At 35.8% G+C, this 21,993-nt stretch overlaps 1 protein-coding gene across 4 annotated transcripts; it reads right to left on the bottom strand.

The window, feature by feature from the left end:
* Positions 1–11,520: 11,520 nt before the first annotated feature.
* On the bottom strand, positions 11,521–20,278 carry LOC108212331 (glutamate decarboxylase). 4 transcript variants are annotated; one of them, XM_064088655.1, is made up of 10 exons: positions 19,673–20,278; positions 19,412–19,545; positions 18,800–19,319; positions 18,463–18,692; positions 15,968–18,335; positions 15,682–15,886; positions 14,254–14,454; positions 13,526–13,994; positions 12,588–12,640; positions 11,521–12,244 (listed from the first exon to the last, which is right to left on the bottom strand). In XM_064088655.1, the coding sequence occupies exons 5-10, from the start codon at positions 16,051–16,053 to the stop codon at positions 11,735–11,737; spliced, it is 1,524 nt and encodes a 507-aa protein (XP_063944725.1). In that variant the 5' UTR covers positions 16,054–18,335; positions 18,463–18,692; positions 18,800–19,319; positions 19,412–19,545; positions 19,673–20,278; the 3' UTR covers positions 11,521–11,734. The 4 variants fall into 4 exon arrangements, with proteins under 4 accessions (XP_063944725.1, XP_063944724.1, XP_063944726.1 ...); XM_064088654.1 differs by having other exon boundaries at positions 18,800–18,897; XM_064088656.1 differs by having other exon boundaries at positions 18,824–18,897.
* Positions 20,279–21,993: the final 1,715 nt, after the last annotated feature.

Raw genomic sequence — 21,993 nt, 5'->3', positions numbered from 1 at the left:
TGACATTGGTTCACCCCTTCAACTGATTCATATGGATTTGTTTGGACCAGTCAACATCCCTTTTATATCAAGGAAAAGATATGCTCTTGTGATCGTCGATGACTACTCAAAATACACATGGGCATTATTCTTACATTCAAAGGATGAAGCAACACTCGTCATCATTGATCATATCAAGAAGATTGAAAAGGAAGCAGATCTGCCAGTAAGGGCAATCAGATCAGATAATGGAACAGAATTTCGTAATGCTGTTCTTAATGACTTCTGTACTGATAAGGGCATCTCTCGTCAGTATTCAGCTCCAAGGACTCCACAACAAAATGGTGTCGTAGAAAGGAAGAACAGAACCTTGATTGAAGCAGCAAGGACTATGATTAGTCAATCAAGACTTCCAATCTATTTCTGGGCTGAAGCTGTAAGCACTGCTTGCTACACTCAAAATCGTACCCTGATTAACAAGGATTTGGATAAGACTCCTTATGAAGTAATGGCCAACAGAAAACCATCACTGAGTTACTTTCATGTGTTTGGTGCAAAATGCTTTGTGTTAAAAGAAGAGCATTTGGGAAAGTTTGATGCCAAAGCTGAAGAAGGCATATTTCTGGGTTATTCTTTGGAGTCTAAGGCCTACAGGGTTTATCTGATCAATGACGACAAACTGATTGAAAGCATCAATGTAAGATTTGATGATACCAAACTCCCAAGTCTCCAAAAAGAAAATGAATCTGATTCTCTGGAGTTTGAGAATTTAGAAGACATCTATTTAGGAGAAGATCAACCTGAAGCTGATATAAGGGAACCTAATTCAAATGAAGGAAATGCTGATCCTGAACCATCTGGAGGAAGTATTGGCAACAATACAAATGATCATCATGGTCACAGTGGTCAAAGTGGAGGATCATCAAATAGAATCTATATCAGCTCAGGGGGAGTAAGTCAAAGTGGATCCACTAGTCATCACACTCAACACAACTATGATTTTGGTGAATCATCAAGATTGAATCTGCCAAGACAAAGGGTATGGAGTAGAGACCATCCTGTTGAACAAATCATTGGTGATCCAGACACAGGAGTGCAGACTAGAAGAGCAACTCAAAATGAATGCAACTTTGCTGGATTCTTGTCTCAGATAGAACCAAAGAAAGTTGAAGAGGCTCTAAGTGATCCAGATTGGGTATCTGCAATGCAGGAAGAACTCAATCAATTCGAAAGGCAGAAAGTTTGGAAGCTGGTGCCAAGACCTAAAGGAAAATCTATAGTTGGCACTAGATGGGTTTTTAGAAACAAACTGGATGAAGATGGTATTGTTACGAGGAATAAGGCAAGACTGGTTGCAAAGGGTTATTCACAAGAAGAAGGAATTGATTATGATGAAACCTATGCTCCAGTTGCTAGGCTTGAAGCAATCAGGATGTTCTTAGCATTTGCTGCACACTCCAACTTCAAAGTATATCAGATGGATGTGAAAAGTGCATTCCTGAATGGTGATCTGGAAGAGGAAGTCTATGTTGAACAACCCCTGGGTTTGAAGACAAAGAATTTGAAGACTTCGTATACTTTCTCTTCAAAGCACTCTATGGCCTGAAGCAAGCCCCTCGAACCTGGTATGACACTCTTTCCAAGTTCTTACTTGAAAATGGTTTCACCAGAGGTATCATCGATAAAACTCTTTTCCATAAAAAGCATAAGGATGATATAATTCTTGTACAAGTATATGTCGATGACATTATATTTGGTTCTACTAATGATCTTTTGTGCGAGAGATTTGCTAAGTTAATGCAGAGCAAGTATGAGATGAGCATGATGGGAGAATTGTCCTTCTTCCTAGGACTTCAAGTCATTCAGAAGCCTGACGGTATTTTTATCTGCCAATCTAAATACATCAAGGATCTTCTGAAGAAATATGGAATGGAAGAAGCATCTCCTGCCAAAACCCCTATGCCAACTGCTGTCAAACTTGATCAGGACAAATCTGGTAAGTCAGTTGACATCACGAAGTATCGAGGTATGATTGGCTCTCTCTTATACTTAACTGCTAGTAGACCAGATATCATGTTCGCAACTTGTTTATGTGCTAGATTCCAGGCTAATCCTAAAGAGTCACATCTTATAGCTGTTAAGCGTATTTTTAGGTATCTTAAGGGAACCCCCAATCTAGGGATTTGGTACCCTAAAGATACAGGTTTTAATCTGATTGGCTATACAGATTCTGATTTTGCAGGATGTAAGATTGATAGGAAAAGTACTTCAGGAAGCTGTCAGTTTCTTGGATGAAGGTTGGTGTCATGGTATAGCAAGAAGCAACACTCCGTGTCTACGTCTACAGCAGAAGCTGAATACATAGCTGCTGGAAGTTGCTGTGCTCAAATCTTGTGGATGAGGAATCAACTACAAGATTATGGACTCATGTTGGATAAAATTCCGATTCTGTGTGATAACACGAGTGCCATTGCCATTGCCAACAATCCTGTTCAACACTCCAGGACAAAGCATATTGATATCAGGTATCATTTCCTTCGCGAGCATGTCATGAATGGAACAGTAGAGTTACACTTCGTACCTACTGATCAACAAATTGCAGACATCTTCACTAAACCACTAGATGAATCCACTTTCTCTAGACTGGTTGGTGAACTTGGGATGTTAAATATGTCTAATTAATTAGACAAGAAATAACTGCAATTTGTTCGTAAGTTCACAAGTTTTAAAATGTACATATTTTCAGGACTTGTGAATTTACAAAGTGCATCCAGTATTTTACATATTTATCTGATAATTAGTTTTAATTATTTGCCATGATTTATATGATTTGCATGACTTTATGTGATTATGTGATTATTTGCTAAGTGGTAGATATTTAGAATTAATTTTCTTGAATTATTTAAGTGCTTATATTCAATTAATGAATATTAGTATTTATTTAATTCATATTTTAATTATATTTGATTAATGGATTTGAAGCAATTCAAATTTCTTTTTGTTATCCATTAATTAAATCTCAATTAAAATAATTGCAGCACAATTTATTAAATATCTCTCAACTAAATTTTAATTTAGTTCAAAGTTATTTAATTTAATTGTGATATCAATTTGCTAGAATATTTTGATTTTAATCAAAATAAGGTCAACAATTGATATGCCTTGGAAGAAATTTCGGTTTTCTTTTTCTCAAAGTGTAACAGGCTGTTGCGCCCCAGGATTATCTATGTTCACTACTCAAGAAAAAGTCGAAGTCGAAATTTTTTTCTAAGTCACAGTACGTGACTACTCTTGAGAGCGCAACTTTTGACTTTACGGTCAAACGTTGCGCCTCTCAGCACATGTATGTGATGTTTTAGTATTTTTTTTCTAAGTCACGAACTTGCGCCTCATACAGTGCATGTATGAGGGGCAGTTTTGTAATTTCATTGGTTGCGCCTCCTGCTTATATCTGTGTCTAGCATGAGGGTCATTTCTGTCATTCTACATGTTGCGCCTCCCTCTCCAGTACACATATATATGTTTCACTTAGCGTTTTTATTCTCTTCATCAGCAAAATACACACATATATACACACGATTCAAACATCTCTCCACTGCCTTCAAAACCCACGAACTCGACTCCTTTTGATCGAGATAATCACAGCCAAAACATTGTCCATTTTGAGTTCTGAGACTAGATTCGTGATCCCCTTGACGAGCACTTCAGTTTCATATAAACCTTTTTACGATCCATAACCGTTTTTCGTAAGGGTTTTTCGAGACTTTTCACTTTCTAGGCGAGTTTTGATCGAGTTTTTAGCATCAATAATTTGCGAAACCGATACCATTATTCTTAGAATTTCAAGAAGTACAACATACTTTAATTTCATCGAAATCTGAAATTCTTGAATTTAGGGTTTTACGGAGCGTTATTATTTAATTATTTTCGTGACATAAGTTGAAATTTGTTCGTTATTATTCGTGAAACGAAATTTATAATCATTTTTAATTCTAATTAAAAATGGCTGCAAATTTTGAGATTCCGAAAACAAATTTCACTATTGTTGAAAATAATAATTTAATTACGCAAGCGAATTATCGACGCTGGGTTAGATACATGTCAGAATTCTCATTTGCACGATTTGCTATGACAGAGTCTGTTTATCTTAACAAATCTCTTCTTCGAGATTTTCTGTCTTCTGTTTCTGTTGTAAATGAAGGACAGGTATTTGGACTCAAGTGTGTTATTCAGGGACGAACACTGATGATAACTGAACAAACTCTGAACAATGCACTCCATCTGCCAACTGACAATTTTGAAGCTGTTCCAGACAGGGCTGAAAGGACAAACTTTTTCTTTGCTATTCACTGCCAGAGGGAGAATGGTGATCTTCCAGGAAAGATGTACGTCAAGCATTTACCCAGAGAATGGAATTTCTTCTTTAATTCCATTTCTCATGTATTTGCACCAAAGACTAGAGGGTTCCATGGAATTACTATCTTCAACCAGGAAATAGGAATTGCAATAGCACAGAACACAAGGATAAATCTGGGACACTTAATCATGGGAGCTTTTCAGGACTCCTTAAGGAAAAACAGGAATATACTCCTCTATCCTCGGTTCTTTCAGATTGTTCTGAATCAAATGCTGACTCCTGCTGAGAGAGCTGTCTATCCAAATATAGACAATGTTATATGCTCTTTCATGACTACAAGGGTGATATCTATGCTGGAGAATCATCAGAACTACACAAACAATGAGGATGTGGTTCTTCCGGAGGCAATGCAAGAATTCTTAAACAACCAGAACTTGCCTCCACCACACATTCAAAATGTTGCTGATCCAGTGGTTCAGGAAGAGGAGGCCCCTGAAACACAAGCTGAAGAAGTCACTGAGTCATCTCAACAAGCTGATATCCCTGAGACTCAAACTTCTCAAATGGAAGAGGAAGTGGTAGTGGAAGATGCACAGACATCCTCAGATGACAATGCTCAATCTGAAGGAGAGGATTCACTGCAAGACAACTCCACTGATTCTGAAGATGAAGTGAATACTCCTGTTCAAACCACTGCAGCTGATGTGATGGTGGATATTGATGAACTCTTCACCAACACTTACAATCCACTGCTACAGTCAGGTATTCCTTCTGACTCTGACAACTTGTCCTTCAGTGCACCTGATTGGGTTCAGAATCTTTTGGATTCCAATCAGCTTTCACCACCTATCACAAGTGCCAATGAATTTGAAATCCCCCAAATTCATAACCAAGGCACCACTTCACAAACAATTGTAGCAGAAACTTCTCAACCCCTCAGCCAACCACTTCATATTTCTGAGAGAGAGGGAGAAAGTGCCTTAAGTGCACCACATAAGGAGATTGTTTCTGAAACTGCAGCTCTGTCTCCTAGTCAGGAAAGGAGAATAGAACCTGAGACAACTGCAGACATGTCTATTTCTTCACCACCTCAGCCACATGATACTACAATGCACAGTGAGGTTGCACACACAGTTGAAGAATTGACGGTTGCTAACACTTTGTCGTCCATGTCAGGGATAGACACTATTGTTTCTGATCCTATTGAGGGTCAAGTGCCTTCACAGGCTTCCGGGGGAAACTTGGATGAAATGCCACATTCTACATCCTTGTCTACCCCCCTGGGAGGAACATTCCCAAATCCTTCAAAGGACTCTTCACCTCTCGAAGGTGAACGGCAATCTGTTTCTGAGCCCTTCATATCAGGAAGTGTGCCAGTTATAGAGGACTTGTCACAAAGTCTTTCGCCGTCAAAGGCAGTTGTGGGAAACCAGGGTGCTTCGCCTATTCAAGGATCACATCCTTCGAGCCCTGTGTCTACCCACCCTGAGATTCCAACTCAGGATCCATCAAAGGACTCACTACCTTCGAGTAGTTGGCAACTTGTTTCTAATGACTCAGATTGATCTGACGAGGAAACTGAGGACGAAGGCTCACGAACCTTCATTGCACCTTCTGTGACCTCTCTAGAAGAGGCTAAGAAGATTTCTTCTGCAGGTACATCTAAGGCTGCTGGAACTTCTTTGAGTGAGAGGGAAACACCAACAGAACTTGATATACAGAAACCCTCTGACCCACTGAGTGTTCTAGCTTTGAGTGAAACGAGAGAAACACCTACAGAACGAACAAGTGAGAACCCAACAGCCCCACCTACACTTGAATCTGCTATTCCAACTGTATCTGTGACAGAATTTGAAGCTCTGAAATTCAAAGTTCAACATCTTGAAGCTGAGAATCTTGTTCTACGGGAGGAGTTAGTGGAAATCAAATCAACAATGGAACAAAGGTTGGCTGCACTTGAAGCTAAATTGCTGGCATCTCAAACTTTCAGAGAGGATTACTCAACTGAGGGGGAGAGAGCAGCAGAAAAAGCAAAAGGGAAAAGGGTGATCACAGGGGTGTCTGAAGAACTGATTGATTCTGCTCTTAAACATCAATTCAGTTACAGTCATGATGAATACATCCCTGAGTTTGTTGATGATAGAATAATAAGGATGGTTGGTGCTGAGAATGATGATCTGGAAGAAGGAGAAATCCCAGACAATGAAGTCTTTGCTGATGAACTTGCATATCATAATGACATCTTTCCTCCTCAAGAATTTGAAATTGCAAATCCACAAGACATTGCTGAAGTTTCTAAGGATTTTGCTGAGCAAAGGAGAGCAAGGGAGAAGTTAGAAAATCAAAGACGGATTCGAAGGGAAAGGAGACTTGCCAATCTACACAAGGAAGGAGATGAGTGGGATGCTGCTAGATCAGTGTTTGACTTTCCAGAGGTCACTCAAGATAATGATGATGACGAAGTAAAAGATATCTTTGACTCCTTCAGGAACAACTACAAAGATTTACATGATTATCACGAGGTGTTGAATGATATCATTTCTACTGTGTCTATTGCTGTGCTTCCCAGAAGAGGATGGATGGTAAACATTTCATTTGAGCTACAAAGAGAAGGCCATGGACTCAAGCATGTGTCAAGTCAGTTTCTCAGAGATCTATCTTTAACTGAGCTGTTTGTGGTAAGAAATAAGATCATCTCAACCGGCAGAAAGCATAATGAAGTATTCAGAGATATGGTGGAAGAATGGATCACTGATATTGGAGTTGAAATTCATGACAAACCTTCAGTTATCAAGTATTTCAAGGATGGTATGATTCAGAGTATTGGACTCACTGATGAAGCATTGTCAACATACAATCCTCGTATACTGAAATATCTGGAAACTCAAGTCAGGGAGAAGTGCTCAAGGACTAGCAAGGGAAGACTAACTGCAGAACTGCTATATGCCTATCGTCTGAACTTTGCTGCTCTGAGAGACTTAGACTTATCAGCAATCAATCGTCAACCACCATATCCACTGCCTCCACTCAATCCTGAAATTCCTGAAAATCCAAAAGCACCTGTTGTAACCTACAATCCTACCTCTGTGATATTCAAGAAGAAGAAAGACTCTGAGGCCACTGCTATACCTCTGACAGAAATTGGAAAGTTCTCTTCCAAAAGAATCATTCGTGCTGTTGCTGCTGTCAAGTTATCAGTTGTGAAAGAAGATAAGAGTGTGCTCAAAGATTTAATTGATCTTCTGGAAATAAGAAAAGCTGTAGAGACTGTCCATAACACTTCAAGGGTTCGTGCTCATCCATCAAGAATCATCATGAAAATTGAAGGAATGGAGATGAATGTCACCTTTAAGAAGTTGAAGAAAATGGTTCATGTCCAGACATTAGAGAAGATGAAGAAGAATCTAGAGCAACCTCCACCTGAGAACACACTGGAGCAAGTGGCACTGAGTACCATCACTGCTAGGATTGAAGAAATCGAGAGCAAGCTCACTCAGAAGAAAGAGGAGGAAGCTGCAAAGAGAAAAGCAGAGCAGAAGCTGATTAATGCAAGAGCCAAGAAACCAAGGAGAGATTAGTTCAGGCTAGAGGAACAATGGCTGCTTGTATTTACTTTTGATTTCTGGAAAATGTAAGATATAATCCAGACTGTACTTAGCATTATTTCCTGTTTAAAATAGTATGCTTTTTCATTGTGTCAGTTGAGTTATCCTCTTAAAGGATTTGCTTGTCGAACTCTAACAATCAAATAGGGGGAGATTGTAAAGCATAATGTAACGTAAATGTAATTACGATAACTCAACACAACTAAAGACAGGAAACAATACGTAAGTATAATACAGGAATCTACAGGTTGGAGATTCGATACGAACAGACAAAGACAATCAAGATATCTGAGACGAGCATCCGTCCACTGAAAGAAGTTCATTAACATGTTCAAGCCTCAGTGAAGAATAAAGTACAATGTGTTTCTGCTATCAAGATTTCCTGAAGATCAAGTATCAAAGACCAGAAGATTCCAGTATATTTAATTTGATTATTTAATAATCAAATTTATCGAAGCAACATCTAACCCGGAATGACTGATCAAGTATATTATCAAGCAAAGGATTCAAAGAAGTATTTCAGTTCGAGTCGTTCGTGAACCAGACCAGTGCACAGGACGTCAGGACATACGAAAGTATTCAGTGGATTCGATCAACAAATTAATTGATCAAGTCAATCGAGCTGTTCCAGGATATGCTGCCAAAGAACTCATTATTATATATATATATATATATTAATTGTGAATTACCTGAATATAAATAATTCAAGTAATTAAATAAACAATTAATAATATATATATATAATGGTGCAAAAAGGAGAATACTTGTAAATTTGTCTAAGTGCTTAAAACATCTCAGGAGGACACAAGGGGTACTTGGCGCAAACTTTGACTTACAAAAAGTCAAAGCTTGCGCTACGCACAAGAGCTTCAATATATATGCCAAGTACAAACTCTTGTACTGTGAAGCGCAAGTTCAGGTGGGCGCAACGTTTGACTCAAGGTCAAAGTTGGCGCCACCCACTCTCACTCTCGTCCAAGCGCAACTTTCCTCCCTGAAGAATTTCTCTAAGTGCAAATTCAAGAGGGCATTGTATACTGAAGGTTGAAGCGCAACATTTGACCAAAAGTCAAATGTTGCGCCTCCTGTCCATGCACTCTCCTTCACACCATTCACTTAGATTTATTCCAAGTAAAGGCAATACAGTAAGTGGTGATTGAGGCGCAACTTTGTTATATATATATACAAATATATATGTATATAAAGTTGGCGCCACTTTCAGCATCCAATGGAGTTAGTTTTTTTTATAAAACGAATCCGTCCAGGACGAACTCGTTAACCATGGTTAGATTTTGTAAAGCCTATAAATAGAGCCTTGTAGTTTCATTTGAAACCAACTACACACTTTGTAAGTGCACACACTATACACATTCTCGAGAGTTAAATTAGAAGATCGTATTTATCGAGAGTTTGTAATAGAGTGATTGTAGTCTCTGCAGCCGACACTTGTGTTGGAATTTGTAGCACCCGAGGATTATTTCTAATATAAGAATATTCCCCGACTTGCTGGAGTTATTTATTTACGATTGATTTAACATGGACTGAAACAAGATTATCCGCAATTAAATTAAATCGAAGAAATTGGTACGACGTATTCAACCCCCCCCCCCCTTCTACGTCTGATTGGACCTAACAAAAAGTTAATTCAACTTGGTGGGTGTTATCCTGAAGACTTTTCTCCGATTGAACTCCTCGCCCTTGATGACCAACTTCAGAATTATATAACCGATATGCTGTCACGTATTGAATTTTCTGATTTGAAAGGGATTACCGCTCTTGCCAAAAAAATGGTTGAACTAGGAAGGGACAAAGTGTATCCTCTGGTATACAAGTTACTAACATTGTCTTTGATCTTGCCAGTGGCAACAGCAAGCGTGGAAAGAGTATTTTCAGGAATGCATCTTGTTAAGACAAAGCTGCGAAATCGCATTGGAGATCAGTGGTTAAATGATAGTTTAGTTATATATATCGAAAGGGAAATTTTTGATTGCGTTGACAATGAACTGATCATGCAGCGATTCCAAAACATGAAAACTCGTCGTGAAAACTTGTAATATTATCACATGAACTTGTAAATATTTTTGCTATATATTTATATATTTTGTTTTGTTGCTGGAAATTTATATGGTGCCCCCTCTCGCTAAAAGTCCTGGCTCCGCCACTGCACCCAATAGCACTCTAACATCTCAATGGGGTGCCAACGAGAGTGTTGGTCCATGTCATGCCACGTAGCATTGGCACTCCTATTGGCACCTCCCATTGGAGATGCTCTTATATTGACTGCTATTCTTCCCATTTCTACATGTTAATCCTTTTCACAAATTTCATGCATATTAATATAAGTATAAATATTTTATTTTATCATCACAGAGCATTTTCCCACGCTAAAAAACAAAAGAAAGATTTGACAGGCATCAATGATCTATTCAAGAGATCAAGACCAACATTTTAGTGCTAACGAGTGGTAAACTGTCTCGCATCTGCAACAGAGGCGGATACAAAGAAGGACCCCTGGGGTCACGTGCCCACCTAATAATTTTATTTTTGATTTTTTTTACTTTTGTTTATGTGAATATATGCACTTGCCCCCGTATATATTGTTAAAAAAATGATAGATCAGTCTCTCTTAAGCATAAGAAGCAGACACGTGCATATCCATTTACATTTTGAGCTACTCAGTTTGGGGTTTGGGGTTAACACTTAAAACTTAAAATTTTGAAGAAACACTGGCTTGGCAAGATGATAAACTGAAGATTGAAAAGCATCGGGCAATCGGCATTCTATTTCTATATATCATTTCCATATGTGATATGTAAGTGTGTCTTTGCCTCCATTCTAAATTACAGTCTCAATTTTGTATTTTAATTGTTGTCTCTTAAATAAAATCCTAAATACTTGAATTATGGTGTCTTAAATAAAATCTCAAATGTGAATCCCTCTTTCTGTAGGCTAAATATGTGTTTAATTGATAAAATTTTTATTATTTATTTCAGTATTTGAGCCATAGTCATGGAAAGATTTTATAAGAGGCTTAAACCATCCTATATCAGTAACCTACCTTCCATCAGCCTTTAGATAGATGTATGTATCTTCAATTGAATGGCAGGAGAGATATCAAAATATGATCTTAATGGAACATGTAGATTCTTTAATTGAATGGCAGGAGACGTCTTCATGGAAGAATATCGAAAAATGACTTCAGATCACAAATTCGGAAACTAATGCGCAGAATAACATAGTTGGAAAAAATACCCTCAATACTAGTTAATAACGCGTTCCTCAACACTATTTAGTAACGCGTTTTCAATTTGAGAAGAAAATGATAGATCGTAACAGAAGACGATGTAGCGTTGAGAAAAAAACGGTAGATCATAACAAAAGACGATGTAGCGTTTAGAAAAAAACGGTAGATCATAACAAAAGACGATGTAGCGTTTGTAAATGTTATTTGAGACCATTTTCAGATTCTGAAATTTAGGGCAATCATGGATATAGTGATACCGAAGACCTAACACCCCAAAATCTTATATTAATGAAACAACACTTGGTTCATTAGGGAGATTAGAAAAAATATCACACTGAAGTTGAAAAGACTGGATTGACTAAAAATTTGCAATTAACCAACACTTGGTTCATTAGGAAGATTAAATACTTTCATGAGAACAGACAAAAGTTAAAATGCACCAACAAGAGTACACCAATCAAAAAGTCGAAAAAGAAGAAATCACGACAGCTTCGTGACGAGGCAATGGCGTTTTACTATTTTCTTTCAGCCCGAACTTACTCCAGAAAACTAGCAGACACCGCTTACCTTTTCTCTTCCAGCATTTCTACATTCCATCGCAACCTGGCTTTGGCTCTCTCTTACACTCCTTTCAAGCTCCTCGGTGGCCACAGGTGTATCACTAACTGAACCAATTAAATGGGTATCTCTGGTGGATATTAAATGGGCAGCTCTGGTGGATATACGTGGTGGTAAGGCCTCTATCTGTTTCAGAACTTTCTCTATGTCGCTGGTCAGTCTCTCAGCCAAACTACGGCTGAAGTCTTCTCGAATTACTGCTCGTAGAACGGCGACTTCTTCTGCATCTGGAGGCATTGTATATGCTGGAACTATCCAACCATATCGGCGTAGACTCTCGGATATCTCGAATACAGTGTGCTTGCTGCTGTTTTTGAGGGAGAATGCCACCAGCGGTACACCAACATCTTTAGAGATGATCTCGAATCGTCCCATCTTTTCTAGTCCCTCTTTCAGAACTCTTGCATTTGACATGCAGGTCTCCATAATGTTTTTATACCCCTTGTAAGCAAGAAATAGTTTTAGTATTCGAATTAATAATACAAGAGACCATAACACACATACAAAAAACTGAAGCATGCAACATGTACTGGCTGTAGAGGGCATAGATACTGTAGAGGTTGACGATCATATCCCATTTGCATATTTGCAATTCGGAAATCCAGAATAATAATATTGAAGGTTCACATAATAATGACGATATTTGCAAATTTTCACAAGTAGAAGGCTTATGGATGATATATGTCATACTACTTTCTAAGAACATCTGTGTTTAGCTGATTATAATACTGAAATTTAACATAAGTATATAAAACTCAACTCCTGACAACTTTACGAGAATTACCTCAAATCCAAGCCTTATGAACTGGTAGTACTGGGCAATTATTTGGCTAGAACCTGAAAATTACAGTTATACACAAAGATACCTCATTAGAGCAATTACACAACAGTTGAGGAAAAATTGGCTACAAGTCAACAACTCATAATATTAAAAGTTGCATCTGTCGATTAAATCATACTCATACTAGCTAGTAAAAAGAACTCTACTCATACCCTTTCCCACGGAGTAAATCAAGGCACAAATGATGTCCTAAACAGTAACGCCACACTAAAAATACTAGTAAAAATGTCAGTCATTCTATATACAATGTAGTAATTTCACAAATTGAAGTGTGAACTATATATAGATTGAATCAAGTCCATCATTAATAAGTACAATATCAAAATCCATGTACCAACAATGCCATAAATATTTGTATTTTGTTATTATAAATTGAAATTTGATAAATAAAGTGAAATTTATATGCACAAACATCTTGTCAAGTATGAAGTAAAAAAAATTCACAGGTGAGAAAAAATCTTAATCAATGTCAAATTTCTTAAATACACAATTATGTGCCTCGAGAGAACAGACATCGCTTATTACAAAAACAGGGCATGGAATCTTTGGCCTTCATCTTCATCCTCTGTTCCAAATTAATATCGAGTAAAGGTGATGGTACTTCTGTGTTCACTTAGATGTAACAGAATCAACGGGACATGGATATCTATGGAAGTTAGATTCTTTTCGGTAGGTTTATGCATAAGTTTTATTATATCTTCATTTCATTAAGTCTGGATTATAATGACCCCAACTTACATGCTCATCCTTTCTGTCACCATTTCTATTCATAAAATTTGCATATATGTCAGTACTTTGCATAATTTCGTGTATTCAAATCTTATTGAACAAAGGATGACTCAAACATGTAATAGTACAAGCACCTGAACAAACATAATTACCTTTAGAGAAGTTGAGAGTAAATGTTGGTTGATCAGATCCGAGGTAGTTGATGTGGAAGACAAGGTCCTCTGGCAAATCATCTTGGCTCCTCCACACTACCCAACCAACGCCTGCATAAACAAGGCCATACTTATGACCACTTACATTGATGCTCTTTACTAATGGTAAACGGAAATCCCACTCAAGGTCAGGGTAGATAAAGGGAGCAATAAATCCTCCACTAGCAGCATCAACATGTATTGGGGTGTTCCATCCAGTTTCTTTATTTCGTTTCACTAGAAGCTCGTTTAGTAGCTTCACATCCTCGAACTCTCCTGTCAGAGTTGACCCAAGGATGGTTGCAACACATATAGTGTTCTCATCAACCATCTCTACTGCTTTAACAGGATCCATTATGTAGTAGTCTTTCCTCAGCTTCACTTCCTTCAGTTCGACTTCAAAATATTTTGCAAATTTTTCCCAGCATACCTGTTTATTATATTCTATGTCATGCACCTTATGAAAATTTTCAAAATTTCAAATTTCATATTCTGAAGAGAAATTGAGACACTATAGCATATCAATATTAAGTAATGTATATACAGTTAACAGAATCTACGCTTGTATTATGGTGACGTATATTATTATAAAGAGATTGAAAGAAGTACCAGCTAATGATTTCAAAAAAAAAAAAGTACCAGCTAATAACACTTGTGCTGCAACAAGAACGAGAGGAAGATAAACACACCTGCACATTGGCTCCAGTTACTATGTTGGGCTTATCACATGGTTTGCCTTCCGATCTCCTCCTAGCCTGCCATTTCCTCTTAAAAGCAAGTCCCGCTAACATTATGGCCTCAGATGAACCTACTGTTCCGACCCCAATGGCGGTCTCATCTACTTGCACAGGTGCATGAAAAAGATGAGCTATCATATTGACACAACGATTCTGCACAAAATATTGGGTTACAGTAGAATCTATCAGTACTAAATTATTTACTATAAAATCATGGATGCCACTCAAGTATATTGGCCATTCAGCATCAAATGAAATAATGTTGTGTTTGGTTGGGGAGAATGGAATTAAATGGAATGGGATGAGTAAAAATACTTGAAACTAATAGAGATAGGAAGAAAATTTTGAAAAAAAATTGAGGAATTGCAAAATTGCTATGATGAGATTTGAGAAGAAATTGAGGATGGGAGAGAATGGAGCATTTCATCTCAAATTGAAGGTGTGAAATCTAGCACATGATGTAAGGAATGAAATGGAGGAATGAATGAAATTTTTTGAAAATTGTCCATAAAATAGTTCATTTTTCATTCCATTCCTTCCGGAATCATTCACCCCAACCAAACACAACATAAAGGTATCTGTAACCTACATATTGTGCGAGTTCTGTAGTAGACCATGTGACAATTACCATTTGATGTCCAACCTCAAGTATTATGTAGAATGGAATATTTTATCTAACTAACGAGGAGTAAAGTGTACTTTTGACAAGACCTCTTATCATCTCATCATTATCTTGCGCTTTTGCTACAAACTATCCTCTAACTGGATTCTCATTCATCAATTATTCTTTCTTCATTTTTGTTTGCTGACAGATAAGACGGTTAGTGTTGCCCAAAATGACTACTAGCTCCCACATCAAGTATGGTTAATAGCTAGTTTCAATTATCGATTCCCATTCCAACCAACATTATTGTGTTCAATAAGCAAAATCTTATCTGTTAGAGTATTAAGATTTTAGCGATTCGATAGAGATTTAAACAACCAAGTTGCACACGTTTAATTGAACAAATGTGGTCCATTTTATCTCAATACAATTATTACTTATAAGATGGTATTCCAAAAACTTTAGGAATGTTCAAGGGTCACAAACTTGAGAATACATTTCCAACAAAGATCGTGCTTCCAAACAAGTACATTTTTCAAGAAAAATGCTAGATACCCAAAAATTGTTCCCAAATTTTTTTCCTCAAATCTTAGTTGTATTGGTTCCACTCATATTAATAATAATGGACCCCCATATGCATATAAATTATCCAACTAGAAATTTGGAACAGAATTTGGGATACATAGCATTACTCTTTTTTTAACTGCCTACGACAGGTCAAAATCGACAAATTACTCGAAACATGGCATCTGTTACTAAGGAAACAGATGTATTACCTGAAGTTCAGTGGTAACAGGGTACTCATCCATGTCAACATAGTTCTTATTAAGCGAAGCCATGATAAGTTTATCGCATTCCGGCTCCATCCATGTGGTCACAAATGATGCCAAGTTAAGCCTCGGATTACCATCCAGCATCAACTCATCGTTTATTATCTGATAAGCAGCATCCTTCGATATAGCCTGCTCTGGCATTACAAACCTGCCACATAAACCAAAACCACCGAAAATAAATAATTTTAATCTTGATGACTAGGGAGTAACAAAGAGGTAATCTGCGTACTTGGGGAGAGAAGTCCTGGCATATCTAGAAGCGAAAGTTGAGTGCAACTCTTCCTTGCTGTCTGTTATTGTGGTTGCGATCACCATTTTTTGTGCAGCTAATCTTTAAATTTTCTTGCAACTATTTTTCTACTTTGTGGAGAAATACATGAGAGCGAGACAAGTTATACATACACAGGTATATGCACGGACTTATTGTAGATAGAGAAACGGTGGGAGTGAGGGTCTTCGTCCACGTTACTTTGTGCAGAGCACACGTGTGGCACTTAGAGGGGGCTTTGTTGCCACCTATCTATTCTTTCTGTATAATAAACAAGAAATATACTTTGGTGTTCTTTTCTGTTTTTCTAATTATTGCTACCAACTCGCCGCGTTATGTTAGATTTAAGGCAAAATTGCACGCGACTCTAGTTTTTATTGTATTTTAAATAATATTCGTGTGTCATCATATTATTCCGAGTATAATTATTACGTCTTATTTTTTTTAATAGAATATGTAAATATGATATGTAACATTTGCAATCTAATAGCATTGATAGTAATAATGTGTACTATATTCAAAAAAAAATTATGGATCAAAAACAACATTTGAACTGATTTTTCTATATTCAAATTCGTTAGGATATAGAGGCCACCACCATATTATATACATGTTCAAAATTATATTCGAAATTAATACTGAAACTTTTAGAATTTAAATATATTATACCTCATTAAAAAGATCTGTAATTTATTGTTGAAAATTATTAAATTATTTCATCCAATATGAAAACTTGTTCTTGATATGTGAATTACGATATCTTAAATCATGATTAGATGAAGATGTGTGGTCCGCGTTGTTTTATATTTATTTCTCTTTTTTTGAGCGTACGTTTGTGTAATAGTTAAGTGATATATGATGGACAGACCATCAACACATTATTTTTTAGCATATATTGCACACACCTTGTATAAATAATAATTGAAACATATATTGTATGTAAAAGACCCTACCTTAATTTATTATAAAAGCATCAATTGAATTACTAACCTTAAAATTGTACCCGAAAAATTCCTACACGTTTGATGTGGCTTATCCTTTTAATTTTCATATCATTTATATAGTACTTCAATGTCTTATATTTTTTTTGTTAATTTAAAATATTAGATGATTATTACTTTGATACCGCGTGTTATAATATTGTCTTGTTATAAAATATTAATTTTTTATCATTAGTTTTCTGAGCTTGTTGATTAAGACTTTTAATGATTTTTTATGTAATTGTTATAAACCAGATCTCAAATAGCAAAAAATAGAGTAGATGTCAGTTAGGCACTATGAAGTTCATGAAAATAAGAAATATTTAGTTTAATTAGTCGTATAGTTACTTTTTTAGCTTTGTGCAAACTCACATTTTTAAATATTATGATACTCTTATTTCTTAGGGGTGATCAATATAGCATATCATGTTCAATTGTTAAAGATCAAAAAGATAACACGTAAATGCGAAGATAGTCACAAAAGAATTGTGCTCAAATGATTTTAATAACTACTTAATAAATTTGCTTAATATTAGGAGACGAACCCCTTTTCACGTGAATCATGATTGGTAAGTCAACAAAAACGTTTTGTAAATTTAGTTACAACTATAAACAAAAGAAATAAGTCAAGAAGGACACACAACCTCACGTCAATTTGAACTTGGAAGATTTTATGACTTGCAGTTACAATATAACAGATAGCTCTGTTCTTTGTACATTACAGTAACGGCTGCTCAGCTTATTTAGATACATCATTTTAATGAACTTTACAAATGCATAAGTATAAACCAGATAATGTTCCTATTCTAAAAATTTCCTGATATGCTCTCCAGATAAATAAGAAGCAGATAAGTGTCCATGATTATGATCATATAACATAGATCAACCCTGAAAATTAGCAAAAGTATATATGTGATTTGCTAGTGTGGAGACGAATAACATGCATACCCGCTTTGATCCTCTAGCTGAATGCATCATTTAATCGAGAGTCTCTTTACAAGAAGGTCAATAAGACATATATTTTTTCGCGAACCACCATGGATACAAGGGTCAGACTTTACTGAATTTATTACTGGTCCTCTATATATAGTTAAGAACAATAGCAGCTGAATAGGTGACTAATCCTATCAATTACAATATACCAGTAAAATTCAAATTAACTACGCTTGAGACGTGAAGATTAGGAGCACTAACAAAAGAATTAAATAACACATACCAATAAATAGGCAGCGCTCCACTCACGTAAAATCAGTCTCAGGAGCACATTGCTATTTGTACTTGTAGGAGTCATAACTCTATTTAGCATTAACTCCATGCGTATGGTCCTCCATTTGCGACTCCATAACCACCTGCACATTAAATCATCTAAGGCCAAATCTTGCAACTTGTTTATAGAGGTAGATGAAAATAACAAAAGATCAGTGAGATTGTATTTCTATTTAAATAGCAATGTAATTCAAATTTCCAGAGAGGCACCTTATCAAACACTATTGATACAATCGTCAAAAGCTAATTCAAATATTCGTTGAGGCATTTTATCAAACAGTTCTGATGCAATCGTTCATTGAGGCACTCCAATACTTCATCAAACAGTTCTGATGCAATCGCTGAAACCTAAAGTACAGGTGTTATCGAAGCAGGAATCCTAAGTGATGAGATCCATCAGTATCGTCCCGAATAGGCCTGCTCGATCAACCCGAAGAGCCCTGCTCGATCAATCAACATACATATATATATATTTATAGAGTTCACGGTGTGTGAATATATACATGGATTTACCAGAATTGTAGTAGTTTAGGGTTTGAGAAGAGACCTGAGAGGAGAAAAATGAATTTACCGTCGCTGGATTGTGGTGAGATGTGAACTCGCGGATCAGCGGTTTGAAACATAGCTTTCTCAGGAGTTGAGAATCTACAGAGTCACAGATGCCATAAGGAGCCTTTTCATTAGCCGTGTATATCTTCGGTTTGAAAAAAAAAATTAAAAAAATCTAAAAAATATGAGAATAAGAGAATTTGATTAGAAGGGCTCTTTACAAGAAGGTCATTAAGAAGCAGATAAGTGTCCATGATTATGATCATATAACATAGATCAACCCTGAAAATTAGCAAAAGTATATATGTGATTTGCTAGTGTGGAGACGAATAACATGCATACCCGCTTTGATCCTCTAGCTGAATGCATCATTTAATCGAGAGTCTCTTTACAAGAAGGTCAATAAGACATATATTTTTTCGCGAACCACCATGGATACAAGGGTCAGACTTTACTGAATTTATTACTGGTCCTCTATATATAGTTAAGAACAATAGCAGCTGAATAGGTGACTAATCCTATCAATTACAATATACCAGTAAAATTCAAATTAACTACGCTTGAGACGTGAAGATTAGGAGCACTAACAAAAGAATTAAATAACACATACCAATAAATAGGCAGCGCTCCACTCACGTAGAATCAGTCTCAGGAGCACATTGTTATTTGTACTTGTAGGAGTCATAACTCTATTGTAGCATTAACTCCATGCGTATGGTCCTCCATTTGCGACTCCATAACCACCTGCACATTAAATCATCTAAGGCCAAATCTTGCAACTTGTTTATAGAGGTAGATGAAAATAACAAAAGATCAGTGAGATTGTATTTCTATTTAAATAGCAATGTAATTCAAATTTCCAGAGAGGCACCTTATCAAACACTATTGATACAATCGTCAAAAGCTAATTCAAATATTCGTTGAGGCATTTTATCAAACAGTTCTGATGCAATCGTTCATTGAGGCACTCCAATACTTCATCAAACAGTTCTGATGCAATCGCTGAAACCTAAAGTACAGGTGTTATCGAAGCAGGAATCCTAAGTGATGAGATCCATCAGTATCGTCCCGAATAGGCCTGCTCGATCAACCCGAAGAGCCCTGCTCGATCAATCAACATACATATATATATATATATTTATAGAGTTCACGGTGTGTGAATATATACATGGATTTACCAGAATTGTAGTAGTTTAGGGTCTGAGAAGAGACCTGAGAGGAGAAAAATGAATTTACCGTCGCTGGATTGTGGTGAGATGTGAACTCGCGGATCAGCGGTTTGAACCATAGCTTTCTCAGGAGTTGAGAATCTACAGAGTCACAGATGCCATAAGGAGCCTTTTCATTAGCCGTGTATATCTTCGGTTTGGAAAAAAAAATTAAAAAAATCTAAAAAATATGAGAATAAGAGAATTTGATTAGAAGGGCTCTCAGACATGCCACATCAGCCTGCCGAGAACCTCCTTTATATAAATATAAAGATTTGTAAATGATAAATTAATTTAATTATAGTTTGAATCATCTTATTTAACTCGTATGTTATACATTGATGGATGGCATATTAAAATTATAGTTTTAAGACTTTAATATATATATATATATATATATATATATATATATAGGGATAGGATCAAATAAAAACTTTTTTAAGTTACAAACTTACAAACTTTTTTTTATTCTCCCATTGTGTTAATCTTTAGTTATAGAAAGTATTCATGTTGAAAATTCTTGAAAAAACATCACAATTTTTAAAAATAACGCATAAATAAATCGCGCATTCAACACATTTGTAACTGGGGTTCAACATCGGGTGTAGAATACTAGTTATCATTATGTTGAATATATCTATAAAGATACTTAAACTATACCTCTGGGGTTTGGGTGGGGTTTAGAAACATAAATATTAGTTATATAATACGTTTAACTTAGTTCTTACATTCGAAAATTGGTTTATGTACTTCTCCAACACAATTTTATTCGATGTTCAACAAAATATGTTAAAAAAAGGTTGAACCCAAATTATATATGTGTTGAACGCCGAAAGTTTGTAAGTTTGTAAGTTTGTACCAGAACCCACCCCTATATATATATATATATATATATATATATATATATATATATATATATATATATAACTTATTTCTCTGTGTTATTTTATTTTAAGCAAGTGAAATTTATAACTCAATTCTTTTTAGTAGGTCTCGTAAACACGTTTTATTATTATTTGGTTGATTTTTGATTAACAACATAGAATTTCCCTAAATTCACCTCTGTATCACAAGTTATAATATTTCAAATACCAAAATCACATCATTTAGACATATTTTCTAACACCAAATTTGATGTCTTTGTCCCTATTCTTATATCTATATTTTTGTTTTTGAAAAGATTTGGTTACACGTCGAATTCTGAATTCATAAGTTTAAAATAAAATGTAATCTAAATAAAAATATTTTTTCAGTTATCTTATTTTATGTTCTTCAAAATATTGTAATCTCTTGATAAGTCGCCTTTTATAATTAAAGATAAATAATATGACATAGTCCATGTTGAAAGTCCATCAATTTTTCCTTTCAAAGATGCTCATCGAAATCTTAGTTTTTGTACTTATTTTTCACATTCATGACTTAAATTTCTCTAATATTGTATCAGTAGTCGTTTAAAGTATTAAGTTAGATTTGAATTCGTCCAATTTTAATCAAATATGAATTACATCCATCTTTTGAAGTCTGAAACATGCCTCGAGCCCAATTGTTCAAATTCTTTTTCAAATTTAAATTATTATGTAAATAATTAATTTATGGATATTAATCTATCATGTAAAAAACATATGAGACTTACCTGAAATAATAACTTATCTCAAATAAATGTTTCTCAAAAACTTATCTCAAATGAATAAGATATTGAAAAGAATATATAAATACAACAGTTTTAATGTATGAGTTTAATGCTTTTGAGTAAAAAAATTAATTGCATGTGTAGCTCAAATGGTTTGAGTGGTGTAATTGTAATGAAGAGGGTTTGGGTTCGAGTCCCAGGAATCAGGATCTTATTCATGATTAAAAAAGTTATTACATACTTGGCTTTTAAAAATTCTAATTGTGTTATACTCCCTCCGTCCCACCCAATTGTTTACATTGGGTTTGGGCACGGAGGTTAAGAAATATGTATAAAGTAGTGAAAAAGAGGAAG

The sequence above is a fragment of the Daucus carota genome, chromosome 3, assembly GCF_001625215.2.
Source record: "Daucus carota subsp. sativus chromosome 3, DH1 v3.0, whole genome shotgun sequence".
Lineage (NCBI taxonomy): Eukaryota > Viridiplantae > Streptophyta > Magnoliopsida > Apiales > Apiaceae > Daucus > Daucus carota.
The sequence above is the reverse complement of the archived record's forward strand: the minus strand, read 5'-3'. Positions and strand labels throughout refer to the sequence as shown.